We start from the raw sequence: 19,728 nt of genomic DNA, 5'->3' as shown, positions 1-19,728 counted from the left end.
GGCTCCTATTTAGCTCTGCGTCTCTTCCACTTGTTGCCGGCTGTCAATGTATTCAGTGCTATTCTGATTACTCCTGATTATCTCGTTTTCCGCCTCTTCAGGATAAGCTAAGTTCTGTTTGAATATTTTTTGCTCATCTGCCTGCAATATGATTTCTGTGTATGATGAGTCTAGTCCAGCTTGCTAACATGTGATTTCTTTTTGCTGGTAAGCTCTGGGGTACGGAGTTGCTTCCCCCGCACCGTTAGTTGGTGCAGGGGCTCGAGCAATCTCTGCGTGGATATTTTGAATAGGGTTTTTTATTGACCGCACAGTTTCCTTCCTATTTTCTGCTATCTAGTATTAGCGGGCCTCATTTGCTAAATCTGATTTCATCTCTGCGTTTGTGCTTTCCCCTTAACTCACCGTTAATATTTGTGGGGGGCTATTCTATATCTTTGGGGTCTTCCACTGAGGCAAGTGAGGACTTACTTTCCCTCCAGGAATAGTCAGTTTCTCAGGCCGTGATGAGACGTCTAGGATTTTTTAGGTACGTTCCACGGCTGCCTATAGTTGTTTGCGGATAGGATCAGGTTGCGGTCAATCTAGTTACCACTTCCCCAGAGCTAGTAGTCTGTTCAGTTACTTAGCTAGTCCGACCTGCGATCCTTGCCACTAGGATCATAACAGTACAGCCGGCCTATAAAGTGTTAATTGCATGGCAGAAGCAGGAGAAAAGAAGCTTGGAGATATATTTTTTTTTTTTGCTGCCGTGTGTCTAGCTGCTGTGTGTCTGGCTTTTCTCCTCCTCTTAATCTTTGTGTGGCTCTGAGTTCAGCTGCTGATATGGATATCCAGAGTTTAGCCTCCAGTGTAGATCATCTTGCTGCAAGGGTACAAAGTATTCAGGATTTTGTTGTGCACAGTCCTATGTCAGAGCCTAGAATACCTATTCCGGAGTTGTTTTCTGGAGATAGATCTAGGTTCCTGAATTTTAAGAACAATTGCAAGTTGTTTCTTTCTTTGAAACCTCGTTCCTCTGGGGATTCTGTTCAGCAAGTTAAGATTATTATTTCTTTCTTGCGTGGCGATCCTCAAGATTGGGCTTTTGCATTGGCTCCAGGGGATCCTGCGTTGCTCAGTGTGGATGCGTTTTTTCTGGCCCTTGGATTGCTCTATGAGGAACCTAATCTTGAGAACCAGGCTGAAAAAGCGTTGTTGGCCCTCTCTCGGGGGCAAGATGATGCAGAGGTGTACTGCCAGAAATTTCGGAAATGGTCGGTGCTTACTCAATGGAATGAGTGTGCCCTGGCTGCAAATTTCAGAAAAGGTCTTTCTGAAGCCATTAAGAATGTCATAGTGGGGTTCCCTACGCCTGCAGGTCTGAATGAGTCAATGACTCTGGCCATTCAGATTGATCGGCGTCTGCGGGAGCGCAAACCTGCGCACCATTTGGCGGTGTCTTCTGAACAGACACCTGAGTCTATGCAATGTGATAGAATTCTGACCAGAAGTGAACGGCAAAATTATAGACGGCAAAATGGGTTGTGCTTTTACTGTGGTGACTCAGCTCATGTTATCTCAGCATGCTCTAAGCGCACAAAAAAGATTGATAAATCTGTCACCATCGGTACTTTACAGCCCAAGTTTATTTTGTCTGTTACCCTGATTTGTTCCCTGTCATCTTACCCGGTTATGGCTTTTGTGGATTCAGGTGCTGCCCTGAGTCTTATGGATCTGTCATTTGCCAGGCGCTGTGGTTTTGTTTTGGAGCCTTTAAAATTCCCTATTCCACTAAGGGGAATTGATTCTACACCATTGGCTACGAATAAACCTCAGTACTGGACACAAGTGACCATGTGCATGACTCCTGTTCATCAGGAGGTGATTCGCTTTCTTGTATTGCATAATTTGCATGATGTTGTCGTGTTGGGCCTGCCATGGTTGCAGACTCATAATCCAGTCCTGGATTGGAAAGCAATGTCTGTGTCAAGTTGGGGTTGTCAGGGAATTAATGGCGACGCTCCTGTGGTGTCAATTGCTTCATCCACTCCTTCTGAGGTCCCTGCGTTTTTGTCAGATTACCAGGATGTATTTGATGAGCCCAAACTCCGTTCTCTACCTCCTCATAGGGATTGTGATTGTGCTATAAATTTGATTCCTGGTAGTAAGTTTCCTAAGGGACGACTTTTCAATTTGTCAGTGCCGGAGCATGCTGCTATGCGGAGTTATATAAAGGAGTCTTTGGAGAAAGGACTTATTCGCCCCTCCTCCTCCCCTCTTGGTGCGGGGTTCTTTTTTGTGGCTAAGAAGGATGGTTCCTTGAGACCTTGTATTGATTATCGCCTTCTAAACAAAATCACGGTCAAATTTCAGTATCCTTTGCCATTGTTATCTGATCTGTTTGCTCGCATTTTGTCCCCTTCTTATGATGTCTTAGGATTTGAGTTATTATGTTCCACCACTTCCTCACCTTCTGTTTTTGAGACTTTGGTGTGGATATTTGTCCTCACCGGTGACTTTTATTTTTTATTTTTTGGCTTTTCCTCTTCCCCATGTCTCTCCTCTATATCTTTGTTTTTAATGATTTTTAATATTCGTTGTTCTTTGTTTTAGCTATCTTTATTATATGGGGCTACAATATCGGGCCTTGGCCCTTGGCCGTGTTTCTACCTGCCGGACTACAGAGGTTAACATCTCATGTTTTTCTTATGGACGAAGGAGACTCCACTTCCTATTGCGTCATCACTCGCGTTATTTGTTACGTTTTGCTTAATAATTTTCCTGTGTGTATGCACTTTATTGTATTTTCGTATTCAATATGGTATTTTGACTAATTGTCCTTACATCAGTGTCATTGTGCCATTCGCATCATTATCACTGTTGTTCACTGTAGTGGCACTATAGTGCTACATCATGTTGTTTCTGTAATATCCATGGTAAAATGGTGACTTATGTGGCCTTCGGTAATATGGCCGTTGGCCGTATGCACATATATGTGGGGTTTTTATTACCAATGCACTATATTTAGGTGTTGTATTCTATATTGTGCTGTTTCAATATTGTATCGCACCAGCGCTAAATTTTGCACTATAATTCAATTCACGCTGGCACTATGATGTTTGCATATATGTTTTTTATGTTGTCCCCTTAAAAATATCTTTAGCAAGATGGCGACCTCTGTGGTCTTCGGTAATATGGCCACCGGCTGTGCGCACGCGCATTCCGAATCTTTACCTCCCTCCTCCTGTGGGGCTATCTGATACAGCTGCGCGCGCATACAATGTGACGTCAATGGGCGGACTTCCGCCCTATGCGCGTGCAGCAATGACGGCTGCTAGGGAGATGTGAGCCAGATTTCGAGTGCGCGTGCGCCGATGCGCCAGGTACACTTCCGGTTTATTCCCCATTTAAACTCACAAGAGCGACCAATAGACATACCCCTTTTGAAAAAGCAGACCGCGAAACGTGCGTCAGGGGGCCGCTTGTGGAACTTGAGGGAACCATCCATTTGCATGGGTAAGCCGCTTGGTTTTTGTTAGCGTTCATGTTCATTTGCATTTCGGCACTTTATATTTATATTGTCATGGACAAGTTACTGAGGTATCTGGGACTATGGAATGATTCCATAAGTCCTTAATGTGATTATAATATCGTTTTTGGCAAAACCCGGGATGTAAACTTCTTTGCTCCCTCATATTCCCTAAGCATACCATATGTTTCCTCTACACCCCATTTTTGGCTACGTGCCTATTTTGTATTTTGATATAACTTGTTATTATTGGTCAAAATAAAATTTATATTATTTTATGAATGATTTTGGGGATTTCATTACTCCGTTCTCTTGTGCTATATGTATTTTGGAGTTCCCTGAACTGTTCCATAGATTTGGACATTGTTACTGGGGGAGGTATACAATTGCACTCCTGGCCACAAAACTATTGTATGGTTTTTGAGTTTTGTGCTAGTTCACAGCCATGAAGCTTCTGAACACACTCCAAATAAAATAATTTTGCACATTAACAACAATAAAAACAATGAAGAGATGCATAAGTAATTATAAGTTTTCATTTTATGCTTAATACATCAAAACACTGTTCTCATGTCTCATCTGTCAGTTCTCTAAATACTGAGCTTTGTGTATCCCCCCCACACGTTATTGACAGCTTTCTGTTTACACTGTGCATAGGCAGAGAGCTGCCAATCAGAGTTCTGGAATATGAATGACTACTTGGTGTAATGTCAGTGCCGGCATCCCTGCACGATCTCCCTTCCTCCTCCCGGAAGGGATGCAGACATGCTCACTGCCACGGCCATACCTATAGGGAGGTGCATGAGCAACAATAGTACATTGCATGTGTGCATTGCTTCACTGTTGTTAGGTTCTCTATATCAGTTCTACGTGAGCCTGAATCTGTTTGCCCTGTCTGTACCTGATCCTGATACTCAAACCCACTAGGTCCTTACCGCTCCTTCACCTGCCCTGTCTGAACCAGTACATGTGTTCCTGTACCTAAGTCAGTCCTCTGTCCCTTCAGTGAAGTACACCTGAACACTGAAGGACACCTTCAGTGAAGTACTCCTGAACTTGTTGTAGTAGCCTTCAAATCACCCTGTGAACCAGCTCCACTCCTACCAGCTACCCCGAGTCCGAACCTCTGTCCCTGTCCCCTTGGGGTCAGCTGCTACTGTACTGGGGCCTGTACTAGAGTGGTACCTGGCACCACCTACAGCTCAAGTCTAACCACATCATCAGGGCTCTAGTGAAGAACCAGGTGGTCACTTACAGGTTACAGGTCACAGCAGGTTTACTGGTCTTCTAATGAAAACCTCCTGCTAATAAAACTATGATTTTATAAAATCTAGAGCAATTAGTGCCGTAATTCACACATCTCTTGAATCAGTGTCTTTGTCTCTATTCTGCTCTCAGAATTTTTACACAATGGCTTCTTCCTTGTGTGAATTCTCTGATGTGAATTTAGATTTGTTTTTCAATTAAAACATTTCCCACATTCTAAACATAAAAATTATTACTCCCCTATGTGAATATTCTGATGTCTAACAAGACTTCCTTTCCAATTAAAATGTTTCCCACATTCCGAACATGAAAATGACTTTTCTCTGGTGTGAATTTTCTGATGTCTAACAAGCTTGGATTTCTCTCTATAACATTTCCCACATTCTGAACATGAAAACGGCTTTATCCCTGTGTGAATTGTTTGATGCACAACAAGACCCTCTTTCCTATAAAAACATTTCCCACAATCTGTACATGAAAATGGCATCTCTCCTGTATGACTTCTCTGATGTGTAACAAGATTTGTTTTACAATTAAAACTTTTCCCACATTGCAAACATGAATATGGCTTCTCCCCAGTGTGAATTCTCTGATGTGTAACAAGAACTGATTTTGTATTAAAACACTTCCCACATTCTGAACATGAAAATGGCTTCTCCCCTGTATGACTTCTCTGATGTTCAACAAGAAGTGTTTTTGTATTAAAACACTTCCCACATTCTGAACATGAAAATGGCTTCTCCCCTGTATGAGTTCTCTGATGTGCAACAAGAAGTGTTTTTGTATTAAAACACTTTCCACATTCTGAACATGAAAATGGCTTCTCCCCTGTATGAGTTCTCTGATGTATAACAAGACTTGAATTACAATTACACGATATCCCACATTCTAAACATGAAAATAGCTTCTCCCCTGTGTGAATTCTCTGATGTGCAACAAGATGTGCATTCCAAAAAAAACATTTCCCACATTCTGAACAAGAAAATGGCTTCTCCCCTGTGTGACTTTTCTGATGCTGAACAAGATTTTTTCTGCTATTAAAACATTTTCCACATTCCAAACATGAAAAAGGTTTCTCCCCTGTGTGAATTCTTTGATGTATAACAAGCTGTGCTTTCCTATTAAAACACTTCCCACATTCCGAACATGAAAATGGCTTCTCCCCTGTATGAGTTCTCTGATGTATAACAAGACTTGAATTACAATTACATGATATCCCACATTCTAAACATGAAAATAGCTTCTCCCCTGTGTGAATTCTCTGATGTGCAACAAGATGTGCATTCCAAAAAAAACATTTCCCACATTCTGAACAAGAAAATGGCTTCTCCCCTGTGTGACTTTTCTGATGCTGAACAAGATTTTTTCTGCAATTAAAACATTTTCCACATTCCAAACATGAAAAAGGTTTCTCCCCTGTGTGAATTCTTTGATGTATAACAAGATGTGCTTTCCTATTAAAACACTTCCCACATTCCGAACATGAAAATTGCTTCTCCCTTGTATGAGTTCTCTGATGTCTAACAAGACTTGAATTATAATTAAACCATATCCCACATTCTAAACATGAAAATGGCTTTTCCCCTGTGTGAGTTCTCTGATGTGTAACAAGTAGTGATTTAGCTGTAAAACATTTCCCACATTCTAAACATGAAAAAGGCTTCTCCCCTGTGTGAGTTCTCTGATGTGTAACAAGTCGTGATTTAGCTGTAAAACATTTCCCACATTCTAAACATGAAAATGGCTTCTCCTCTGTGTGAATTCTGTGATGTGTAACAAAATTTGTTTTTTGACTAAAACATTTCCCACATTCTAAACATGAAAATGGCTTCTCCCCTGTGTGAATTCTTTGATGTGTAACAAAATTTGATTTTTGACTAAAACATTTCCCACATTCTAAACATGAAAATGGCTTCTCCCCTGTGTGAATTCTCTGATGTGCAACAAAATTTGTTTTTTTACTAAAACATTTCCCACATTCTGAACATGTAAATGGCTTTTCCCTTGTGTGACGTCTCTGATCTGTAGCAAGATGTGATTTCTCTGTAAAACGTTTCCCACCTTTTGACAATATAAACGTTTTCTCCTCTATTTGAGCCATTTGTTGTTTAACAAATTTTCTGCGACTTTTCTTTTCCTTAATGGCCTTTGATGAAGCAGAAGAATTGACCCATTGAATAGGATCTGATGATAGAGCTTTGCTGTGAAGAGCTGGATTTATATCTAGGATCATTGCATGTTCTTTACATGTATCTGGTTTAATAAGATGATCATCTGCTATAAAATCTGAAAATATCAGATTTCCCTCTGAACTCCTGGTACAGTCATCTGTCAAGAATAAGATTGATTTTATTATTTTTTATTAAAAGTGCATTTAAACTATAATAATTATATTATATATTTTAAAACTTCTCCTTGCAAACATCCTGGTTGTTTCCTTTCACTGCTGAAGTTGTCTAATCCATATGTTCATATTTTAACCCCTTCATGACCTTGGGATTTTCCGTTTTTCCGTGTTTGTTTTTCACTCCCCTCCTTCCCAGAGCCATAACTTTTTTTATTTTTCCGTCAATTTGGCCGTGTTATTTTTTGCGGGACGAGTTGTACTTTTGAACTACATCATTGGTTTTACCATGTCTTGTACTAGAAAACGGGAAAAAAATTCCAAGTGCGGTGAAATTGCAAAAAAAGTGCAGTCCCACACTTGTTTTTTGTTTGGCTTTTTTGCTAGCTTCACTAAATGCTAAAACTGACCTGCCATTATGATTCTCCAGGTCAGTACGAGTTCGTTCATAGACACCTAACATGACTAGGTTATTTTTTATCTAAGTGGTGAAAAAAAATCCAAACGTTGTTAAAAAAAAATAAAAAAAATAAAATTGCGCCATTTTTCGATACTCGTAGTGTCTCCATTTTTCGTGATCTGGGGTCAGTTGAGGGCTTATTTTTTGCGTGCCTAGCTGGCGTTTTTAATGATACCATTTCAGTACAGATACGTTCTTTTGATCGCCCGTTATTGCATTTTAATGCAATGTCGCGGAGACCAAAAAAACGTAATTCTGGCATTTCGAATTTTTTTCTCACTACGCCGTTTAGCGATCAGGTTAATGCTTTTTTTTATTGATAGATCGGGCGATTCTGAACACGGCGATACCAAATATGTGTAGGTTTGATTTTTTATTTTTTTTATTTATTTTGATTGGGGCGAAAGGGGGGTGATTTAAACTTTTATATTTTTTTTTATTTTTTTCTTACTTTTTTTTTTTTACTTTTGCCATACTGCTATAGCCTCCATGGGAGGCTAGAAGCTGGCACCACTCGATCGGCTCTGCTACATAGCAGCGATCTGATTTTCGCTGCTATGTAGCAGAAATGCAGGTGTGCTATGAGCGCCGACCACAGGGTGGCGCTCACAGCTACCGTGGATCAGTAACCATAGAGGTCTCAAGGACCTCTATGGTTACAATGCTGAAGCATCGCTGACCTCGGATCATGTGACGGGGGTCGGCGATGCGATCCGGGCGGCCGGAAGCGGTAGTTAAATACCGCTGTCTGCGTTTGACAGCGGCATTTAACTAGTTAATAGGTGCGGGCAGATCGTGATTCTGCCCGCGCCTATTACGGGCACATGTCAGCTGTTCAAAACAGCTGACATGTCCTGGCTTTGATGCGGGCTCACCGCCGGAGCCCGCATCAAAGCGGGGCTTCTGACCTCGGACCTACTATCCCGTCCGAGGTCAGAAAGGGGTTAATGTGCCCCTCACCAATCTTTTCCAGTTACATGTTCAGTAGTGTCTCATAATGGAGGCCGTAGGCCTCAATCACACATACATTTTTTTAGTCATAACTGAGAAAAATGACTTTTTCCTATGAGTCAATGACCATGTGCCAGTTTTTGCAATCTGGGTATCATCTGTTTTTTTCTTGTAAAAATAAAAAAAAATATGTCTTTTAAAACTTCTTATATCAACTGCTGAGTGAAGATGATGCGTACAGCATGGGAGTCGTATCTGTTTTTTTTTTTTTTTTTCAGAGATCCATTGGTAAAAATGGGTGAGTTTGATTTGTAAATCTGATCACAAACTGTCATGTCTACTTACCTTATACTGGTCAATCATAGGCTGGCTTCACACTTGTGTTCTAAAGTTTAACTCATCTGTTCTAGTTTAGAAACATAATTTATGCCCAAAACTGATCTGATGTACAATTGATGCAAATTGAACCAAGAGTGATCTCTAGGATCATTATGGGGTTGGTCTAGGTTCGATCATGTTTCCTCTTTGAAAATTAATAACAAAGTTCTGCATGATGCATTTAAAAAAAAAAACACTGTTGAAAAAGCTATATGGATAAAAACAATTTCACCAATTACAGTTGTCCAAAAATATGATAACTGTATTGAACTGGGAATGTCCTGTGATATCCCACTCTCATCATGGGGGACTTTAACATCCCCATTGGTGAACCCCTCTCACGTCTGCATCCCACTTTTTATCGCTAACATTCTCCTTCAGCCTTGCACCGCTTACTAACTCTCCTATGCTTGAAGACTGAAATACGCTGGACCTCATCTTCTCCCAGATCTGCTCAGTGCATTACTTTACTAACTCCCCTCTCCTGCTCTCTGACCAAAACCTTCTTTCATGCTCTGTCAAGAACTGTCACCCAGCTCCGGACACCCCCAATTTCCACAATATATGCGCTATGAACAACACAGAAATGCATAAAGAATTTGAAGTCATCATTGGCTCCAATCCTCTTCCTCTCATGTCCTGACTATGAATCTGTCAAAAACTGAACTACCGTATATACTCGAGTATAAGCCGACCTGAGTATAAGCCGACCCCCTAATTTTGCCACAAAAAACTGGGAAAACTTATTGACTTGATTATAAGCCTAGGGTGGAAAATGCAGCAGCTACCGGTAAATGTCAAAAATAAAAATAGATACCAATAAAAGTAAAATTAATTGAGACATCAGTAGGTAAAGGCTATGTTCACCCGATGCGGTTTTTGCTGCGGATCCGCAGCGGATTTGCAGCTGCGGATCCGCAGACGTTTTCCATGCAGGGTACAGTACAATGTTACCCTATGGAAAACCAAAACTGCTGTGCCCACTTTCCTTTTTTCGGCTTGAAAATCCGCGCTGATTTTCTGCAGAAAAAAAGTAGCATGTCAATTCTTTCCACCTGCACCAATAGGAAAGTGCAGCTGGAAACCCGCAGTGGAATCCGCAGTAGAAAAAGGACAGAAAACCGCAGAGAAAACCACCGCGGTTTTGCACTGCGGTTTTTTCAAATCAGGACCTGAAAAATCCGCAGCAAAAAAAGGATAGTGTGAACAAGGCCTAAGTGTTTTTGAATATCCATATTGAACCAGGAGCCCCATATAATGCTCCATACAGTCCATGATGGCTCCATAAGATGCTCCATACAAAATACGCCCCATATAATGCTCCATACAGTTTATGATAGGCCCCATAAGATGCTCCATATTAAAATACTCCCCATATAATGCTGCACAAAGGTTAATAATGGCCCCATGAGATGCTCCATAGAAACATTTGCCCCATACAATGCTGCATAACGGTTGATGGCCCCATAAGATGCTCCACACATTATGGCCCAATAAGATGCTCCACACATTATGGCCCCATAAGATGCTCCATACATTGTGGCCCCATAAGATGCTCCATACATTGTGGCCCCATAAGATGCTCCATACATTGTGGCCCCATAAGATGCTCCATACATAGTGGCCCCATAAGCTGCTCCACACATTTGCCCCATATGCTGTTGCTGAGATTAAAATTAAAAAAAATCACACTCACCTCTCTTCGCTCAGACCCCCGGCACTTGCGATAGTCACCTTCCTCGTTCCACGCGCCGCTCTGTCTTTCATGCTCTGCACTGACTATTCAGGCAGAGGGCAGCGCGCACTAGTCGCGTTATCGCGCCCTCTGACCTGAACAGTAAGTGCAGAGGATGGAAAACAGAGCAGTGCGTGGAACGAGGAAGGTGACTATCGCGCAATGCTCCCCCGATATACTCATTTGCTCCCGACGCGGTCCCTGGCAGCGTCTCACTGTCAGATGGTCTCCGGGAGTCGGTGGCATCTTCCTGTGTTCAACGGTCACGTACCGCTCATTATAGTAATGAATATGCGTCCATATTCATTACTTTAATGAGCGGTACCACGTGACCGCTGAACACAGGAAGAGCTGCCCGGAGACCATGGGACATGCAGGGACAGCGCCAGGGGCAGGTGAGTATGTGACAGCCGCCGCTCCCGCTCACCTGCCCATCTACCCCGCCGACTCTGACTCGAGTATAAGCCGAGAGGGTCACTTTCAGCCCAAAAAAGTGGGCTGAAAATCTCGGCTTATACTCGAGTATATACGGTACTTGAGTATACTCCCTACATTAACCTACCTAAGCCTGATATTGCCATTTCCATGTGTGGATACACCAGTACTCCCAAGCAACATTCTGCTGTCTTGGGATCACATTCGACCCAGATCTTTCCTTAGCTTCCAAAATTTGATCACTCACCCGCTTATGTTTGCTCATTTGATACAGAGTTTAATATAAAGTTATCTCTCTCATCCACAAAGCTCTCCATGGTTTAGCCCCACCCTACATCTCCCCCCTCGTCTCAGTCTACCACCCTACCTGTGCCCCCTGTTTAGTTAATTATTTAAAACTAAAATCCTTGAGTTTGTAGCGACTTCCTGGTTCAAGCCCTGGCTATACAGGAGTGAGAAGTGAGAGCTCCGCACAGCCCCGGCAGATTTCACCCCCTCAGAGCATTAAAAATTGATAAGAAAACCAAGAATCAAAAGCACAGAGCAGTGAGAAGCAGATTAGCCATCCCATTGAACCCTATCTCCTTCGCAGTGGCAGTAAAACCTCCATGAGAGGCATGACATGTGAGATGCATGATATCCAAAATGTCCACCTGAAGATTCTCAGTGTGCCTTCCAGCCATCAGCTATAGCTGAGGGAGGATGAAATCTCTGCAAACATCCAACAGGAGAAGTTCGTGAGAGATGAGGACAAAGCACCAAGAGAAGCTGGCCAGCTGATGGGAGACACAGGCAGGCTTCAGCAATCAGCAATATAAACTACAAAGAACAGACTGAAAATCAGACACCTCACGCCAGAGATCCAGGATCTCCCTAGAAAATGCAGGCATTGATGGATCATAAAGATGACATCTCACAACATGAAGTGAGAATAGAGGAAGTAGAGTGCAGAATAGCAAGGCTGGAGGATATACAGTGGGGCAAAAAAGTATTTAGTCAGTCAGCAATAGTGCAAGTTCCACCACTTAAAAAGATGAGAGGCGTCTGTAATTTACATCATAGGTAGACCTCAACTATGGGAGACAAACTGAGAAAAAAAAATCCAGAAAATCACATTGTCTGTTTTTTTATCATTTTATTTGCATATTATGGTGGAAAATAAGTATTTGGTCAGAAACAAACAATCAAGATTTCTGGCTCTCACAGACCTGTAACTTCTTCTTTAACAGTCTCCTCTTTCCTCCACTCATTACCTGTAGTAATGGCACCTGTTTAAACTTGTTATCAGTATAAAAAGACACCTGTGCACACCCTCAAACAGTCTGACTCCAAACTCCACTATGGTGAAGACCAAATTGCTGTCAAAGGACACCAGAAACAAAATTGTAGCCCTGCACCAGGCTAGGAAGACTGAATCTGCAATAGCCAACCAGCTTGGAGTGAAGAAATCAACAGTGGGAGCAATAATTATAAAATGGAAGACATTCAAGACCACTGATAATCTCCCTCGATCTGGGGCTCCACGCAAAATCCCACCCTGTGGGGTCAGAATGATCACAAGAACGGTGAGCAAAAATCCCAGAACCACGCGGGGGGACCTAGTGAATGAACTGCAGAGAGCTGGGACCAATGTAACAAGGCCTACCATAAGTAACACACTACGCCACCATGGACTCAGATCCTGCAGTGCCAGACGTGTCCCACTGCTTAAGCCAGTACATGTCTGGGCCCGTCTGAAGTTTGCTAGAGAGCATTTGGATGATCCAGAGGAGTTTTGGGAGAATGTCCTATGGTCTGATGAAACCAAACTGGAACTTTTTGGTAGAAACACAACTTGTCGTGTTTGGAGGAAAAAGAATACTGAGTTGCATCCATCAAACACCATACCTACTGTAAAGCATGGTGGTGGAAACATCATGCTTTGGGGCTGTTTCTCTGCAAAGGGGCCAGGACGACTGATCCGGGTACATGAAAGAATGAATGGGGCCATGTATCGTGAGATTTTGAGTGCAAACCTCCTTCCATCAGCAAGGGCATTGAAGATGAAACGTGGCTGGGTCTTTCAACATGACAATGATCCAAAGCACACCGCCAGGGCAACGAAGGAGTGGCTTCGTAAGAAGCATTTCAAGGTCCTGGAGTGGCCTAGCCAGTCTCCAGATCTCAACCCTATAGAAAACCTTTGGAGGGAGTTGAAAGTCCGTGTTGCCAAGCGAAAAGCCAAAAACATCACTGCTCTAGAGGAGATCTGCATGGAGGAATGGGCCAACATACCAACAACAGTGTGTGGCAACCTTGTGAAGACTTACAGAAAACGTTTGACCTCTGTCATTGCCAACAAAGGATATTTTACAAAGTATTGAGATGAAATTTTGTTTCTGACCAAATACTTATTTTCCACCATAATATGCAAATAAAATGATAAAAAAACAGACAATGTGATTTTCTGGAATTTTTTTTCTCAGTTTGTCTCCCATAGTTGAGGTCTACCTATGGTGTAAATTACAGACGCCTCTCATCTTTTTAAGTGGTGGAACTTGCACTATTGCTGACTGACTAAATACTTTTTTGGCCCACTGTAAATGAACAAGCTGATAAAGACATCAGTTTACTGCAGAAGCAAGTCCATATTCTGATAGATCGGATTTAAGACCTGCAAAACAGGTCGCGCAGAAACAACTTAAGGGTAGTTGGACTCCCAGAAACTATCAAGCCCAGACAACTTCAGAGAATATTTGAAGATGATCTACCAGAGGCTCTGGGAATAGCTTCTCAAAGAAGGGTAGAAAGGGCAGATAAAATAGGCCCGCAAAGATCGAACAATACGCCAGAGACAAACCAGAGACCAAGGCAAGCAATAGCCAAGTACTTGGACTTAAAGGATAAGGAGAACATACTGCGAGCGTTCAGGCGCCACAGAGAGCCGTTAACTTTTCAAGGGCACAAAATTATCATTTTCAATGACTATTCCATAGAGGTTAATAAAATATTCAGTGAATGTTGTTCCAGACTATTTAAAAACCATATACAGTTCCAGTTACTGTACCCAGCCATATTGAAAGTACAACAAACAGATGGCTCAACAAAAAAAAACTTCAAAAATCCGAAAGACGTAGAAGAATACGAACTGATGCTGCTGGGGAAAAATGGGCATGATGAAACAGAAGCCAGGAAATCACCGCAACTGGGGAGAAGAGACCAAAGTACAGAGAGAGAAGAGGAATCCAAAAACAGGAGGATGAGCCCACAGACCCAAAGACAAAGATCGCTCCAGTATCATAGGAAACTCCAGGAAGTGGACATTGAAGCAGATAAGTAATGTACTCTGGAGGGAATAAATCAGGGAGAAGGACACTTTAATGAGTCTGGAGGCCCAAGGGCTCACCTACAGTGGGGCAAAAAAGTATTTAGTCAGTCAGCAATAGTGCAAGTTCCACCACTTAAAAAGATGAGAGGCGTCTGTAATTTACATCATAGGTAGACCTCAACTATGGGAGACAAACTGAGAAAAAAAATCCAGAAAATCACATTGTCTGTTTTTTTATCATTTTATTTGCATTTTATGGTGGAAAATAAGTATTTGGTCAGAAACAAACAATCAAGATTTCTGGCTCTCACAGACCTGTAACTTCTTCTTTAAGAGTCTCCTCTTTCCTCCACTCATTACCTGTAGTAATGGCACCTGTTTAAACTTGTTGTCAGTATAAAAAGACACCTGTGCACACCCTCAAACAGTCTGACTCCAAACTCCACTATGGTGAAGACCAAAGAGCTGTCAAAGGACACCAGAAACAAAATTGTAGCCCTGCACCAGGCTGGGAAGACTGAATCTGCAATAGCCAACCAGCTTGGAGTGAAGAAATCAACAGTGGGAGCAATAATTAGAAAATGGAAGACATACAAGACCACTGATAATCTCCCTCGATCTGGGGCTCCACGCAAAATCCCACCCCGTGGGGTCAGAATGATCACAAGAACGGTGAGCAAAAATCCCAGAACCACGCGGGGGGACCTAGTGAATGAACTGCAGAGAGCTGGGACCAATGTAACAAGGCCTACAATAAGTAACACACTACGCCACCATGGACTCAGATCCTGCATTGCCAGACGTGTCCCACTGCTTAAGCCAGTACATGTCCGGGCCCGTCTGAAGTTTGCTAGAGAGCATTTGGATGATCCAGAGGAGTTTTGGGAGAATGTCCTATGGTCTGATGAAACCAAACTGGAACTGTTTGGTAGAAACACAACTTGTCGTGTTTGGAGGAAAAAGAATACTGAGTTGCATCCATCAAACACCATACCTACTGTAAAGCATGGTGGTGGAAACATCATGCTTTGGGGCTGTTTCTCAGCAAAGGGGCCAGGATGACTGATCCGGGTACATGAAAGAATGAATAGGGCCATGTATCGTAAGATTTTGAGTGCAAACCTCCTTCCATCAGCAAGGGCATTGAAGATGAAACGTGGCTGGGTCTTTCAACATGACAATGATCCAAAGCACACTGCCAGGGCAACGAAGGAGTGGCTTCGTAAGAAGCATTTCAAGGTCCTGGAGTGGCCTAGCCAGTCTCCAGATCTCAACCCTATAGAAAACCTTTGGGGGGAGTTGAAAGTCAGTGTTGCCAAGCGAAAAGCCAAAAACATCACTGCTCTAGAGGAGATCTGCATGGAGGAATGGGCCAACATACCAACAACAGTGTGTGGCAACCTTGTGAAGACTTACAGAAAACGTTTGACCTCTGTCATTGCCAACAAAGGATATATTACAAAGTATTGAGATGAAATTTTGTTTCTGACCAAATACTTATTTTCCACCATAAAATGCAAATAAAATGATAAAAAAACAGACAATGTGATTTTCTGGATTTTTTTTTCTCAGTTTGTCTCCCATAGTTGAGGTCTACCTATGATGTAAATTACAGACGCCTCTCATCTTTTTAAGTGGTGGAACTTGCACTATTGCTGACTGACTAAATACTTTTTTGCCCCACTGTATTTGGATTCACTTGAGGGGGTGATGACTTAAAGAACATAGAGGTTGTTTAATGAAACAAGTATTGCCGGGGGAGGAGCTTGTGGGGAGAATAAGCCAGAAAAAAGGAAGTCGCAGAAGAGAGGATGCTATTGTTTGTTGTTGGATGTTGGTTGTTAATTTATTTTTTGTTCAAAGTGGAGACATGAAGGAACACAATGTAAGACAGAAAGAAATTGTGAGCATTTGGTGTGAGCACCTAACATACAATCCAAAAAGGAAAATATCATAATTTGCACATTGTATCCTGGAATGTAAAGGGGCTTAGAGCCCCGACTAAAAGAATGATGGTTCTGCGGCACTTAAAGAAACTAAAAGAAGATTTTGCATTATTGCTGGAAACACATCTGAGAAATGAAGATATGTTTAGGATTAGTGATGAGCAAATATACTCGTTGCTCGGGTGGTTTCCGAGTCTTTGTCAGTGTTCGGAGATTTAGTTTTCCTTGCCTCAGCTAGATGATTTGCGAGCTTGATTACATGTGGGGATTCCCTAGCAACCAGGCAACCCCCACATGTACTTAGGCAGGCTAGTAGCTGTAAATCAAGCAGCTGAATCAACATACACTAAATCTCTGAACACCAACAAATACTCGGAGACCACCCGAGCGTGCTCAGGAAAACTCGAGCATCGAGTATACTCGCTCATCACTATTTAGGATGAAAAAAAATGTGGGTGGGAGAGGTGCATGGATCACAGGGGGAGGGAAGAAAGTAATCAATATATATGCGCCCAACAAGGACCAAAAACCATTTCTTTATCGCTTCATTGGGGGACACAGGACAGCCGTGGGTGTATGCTGCTGCTGCTAGGAGGCTGACACTATGCAAAAAAAGGAAAAGGCGTAGCTCCTCCCTGGCAGTATACACCCACCGACAGGCACCAAGCACCTCAGTTTGTGCTTAGTGTCTGTAGGAGGCGGACCTGGATCTTCAGATCCGCTGCTAACCTTGAATTCCTTTACAGGTTTTGTTGTTTTTATTAACGATTTTGGCTTTCTTTTTCAGATACAGCAATCAGGGATTCAGGGTGCAATCTCCCACCCTGCCTCCCCAGGAGGGTGGCTGAGCGAGCAGTGTGGTGTCGTCCGCATCGCAGCTCTCAGACCGCCGGTAGGACATTATCCCCTGTCACCCTCCCAGGTGCTCCAGGGCTTTTATGGTGGCGGTGCTTGCCAAAACAGTCCCCCTCACCCCTCTCCTCGGAGAGGGCTGAGAGGAATACGGTGGTTACCAGCGGTGACCCACCCCCTTGTCTTTGGGGTCGAGACCGTCTTCTGGACGAAGGATTCCATATCCAGCTACCCCTCTCTCAACGGGCCCCTGGACGATCCTCTCTCCCCACTACCTGTGGAACCGGACATGCAGGTACCAGCGCTTCAGCGGCAGCCGCTTTACCGCAGCAGTATCCTCCCCCTCCCCCTACTAGATTGCAGCGCTCTCACCCTTACACAGAGTCCCGGCTTTTTTACTTTCATTTTCACCTCTGCGGCCGGCCACGCCCGATAGGCCACGCCCCCTCCTCGGGCGCGCTTTTTCGGTGCTCTTTCCCTCCTCCACTCAGGATGGCTCTTACATCTCGGGCACACCTTTCCCTTTTGGTGCGGCCCTATCAGGAGCCTTGGCTTATTCCTCACAGCACAGCTCCGCCCCTTCTTCACCGCTGGCACTTCCTGCCTCTACAGCTCCGTGCACAGGAGACATCGTGTGTTGGGGGACACATAACTCTGCTCTGCGGTAGGATTGCGACGCTATATTGGCCCCTCCCTTGGTATTATCAATACCACTGTAGGTCCCTTAGTCTTTTTTGTAGTATAGCGCTGCAGAATCTCCTTATGTCCAACTCTTCTGGAGCCTTCCTTACCAAACCTACCATAACTCACTACGCCTGTGCTCGTTGCAAGATAAAGTGGTCAGTAGGCCAATCATCGCCTCTCTGCCAGGCCTGCAGTCCTCCTGCCATGTCTACCCCGCAGGAAGCCTGTGACTCTCGGGATGGGGGCACTCCCCCTCCCCGAGTGGGCCATTACTATCTCGCAGTCGGTCTCTGATTTGAGTAAGGTGTCTCAGTCCCTGGTCCAGGCGCTTGAACGTCTTCCACAGCTTCCTACAGCCACCATTGCTCCAACCGTCTCCCATGGTGAGTCGGTCGCACCTGACCCTGAACCACAGGGAGACAAATCAGCCAGCCGTTCTAGAAAGAGGACTTTTTCTGGCTCTTCGTCTAGTTCTCCGGATCCCTCCGTAGCGCTCAAACTGCCCTCCTCCTCCCAATTCCCCTCTTCGGAGGAGGACATTGGGTCCGATGTGGATTCCCAGTCCGGTTCTGACTATGATTCAGACCAGGCTTCTAGCATGCAGGCTGTCGTAGATAGCCTTATTTCGGCTATCTCGCAAACCCTCAAACTAAAACAAGACGAGGCTCCCTCCCAGGATTCCTCTGTCTCTTTTAAGCGGGTGAAGCGTCCCTCTCGCTCCTTTCCTACCCATGATGAGTTTGAGTCTACCCTGTCTAAACACTGGGAACATCCCGAAAAGCGTTTTTCGGGTAGAAAACATCTGGATGTGCTCTATCCCTTTAGTGCCGATCTTCTTTCTAAGTGGGCTGAGTCTCCCAAGGTCGATCCGCCAATCTCCCGTCTTTCTTCTAAGACGGTTCTCTCCTTACCGGATGGCGCGTCCCTTAAGGACGCATTGGACAGACAAATTCAGGCACTGGCCAAGTCAGCTTTCGAGGCAACGGGCGCTTCCCTCTGTCCCAGCTTTGCTTTCACCTGGGTGGCTAAGGCCATCTCTGCCTGGGCCAAGATCCTCCATTGGGGCATTTTGGCTACGGCCTCCCCTACCGAGCTGGCTGACTTCGCAGACCAGATTAACCACGCAGGGAAATACCTTCTCGCTGCCTCCCTAGATGCAGCAGCCTGTTCGGCCAGGGCAAGCAGCAACATTGTCGCTATTCGCCGCATTCTTTGGCTGAAAGCAAGGAATGCAGATGCTACTTCCAAAAAGTCTCTCGCCAACTTGGCGTTTCAAGGTTCCAGCCTTTTTGGTGTTTGTCTGGACCAAATTATCTCAGACGCGACTGGGGGCAAGAGTACCTCTCTCCCCCAGTCCAAGCCAAAACGCTTCTTTAACCCAAAGGGTCCTCAAACATTTCGGCCCTTTCGTCCATTTGCAGCCTCGGATTCCTCATCGCAACATGAGCGACCCGCTACTACGGGTGAACGCAGAAAACCCTCTTACAAGCCAGCTCCCATGTGGAGATCCAGGGCTCCACCTCCCAGACCTTTCGGTCCTCGTTCCAACAGATACCATTCCAAGTGACGGGTCGCCCCCACCTGGGAGCCTTTCCAGGGTGGGAGGCAGGCTTCTTCTCTTCAAAGACACCTGGCTGTCAGTGATCAGCGACGCCTTGGGTCAGAGAGATTATTACCTCCGGGTACAAGATCTAATTTTCTACCCTCCCGGAAAATCGCTTCTTTCTCTCTCCTCCCCCAAAGCAACTGTCCCATTTACCTGGGTTGCTTCAAGCCGTAACGTCTCTGGTTGCCGCCGGAGTCGTAGTTCACATTCCTTCCGACGAACGTTTTTCCGGGTTCTACTCGAACCTTTTTGT

The 19,728-nt window shown here is 44.0% G+C and overlaps 1 protein-coding gene across 1 annotated transcript in view; it reads right to left on the bottom strand.

The window, feature by feature from the left end:
• Positions 1-2,398: 2,398 nt before the first annotated feature.
• Positions 2,399-19,728, bottom strand: part of LOC143767207 (uncharacterized) — a 206,584-nt gene continuing 189,254 nt past the window's right edge. Inside the window, exon 11 of the mRNA XM_077255346.1 lies at positions 2,399-7,105. Coding sequence (XP_077111461.1) covers positions 5,010-7,105 — 2,096 coding nt within the window. The 3' untranslated portion in view covers positions 2,399-5,009. The remainder of the gene's footprint in view (positions 7,106-19,728) is intronic.

This window comes from Ranitomeya variabilis, chromosome 4 (assembly GCF_051348905.1).
Source record: "Ranitomeya variabilis isolate aRanVar5 chromosome 4, aRanVar5.hap1, whole genome shotgun sequence".
Taxonomy (NCBI): domain Eukaryota; kingdom Metazoa; phylum Chordata; class Amphibia; order Anura; family Dendrobatidae; genus Ranitomeya; species Ranitomeya variabilis.
This window is presented reverse-complemented; position numbering and strand designations above follow the sequence as displayed.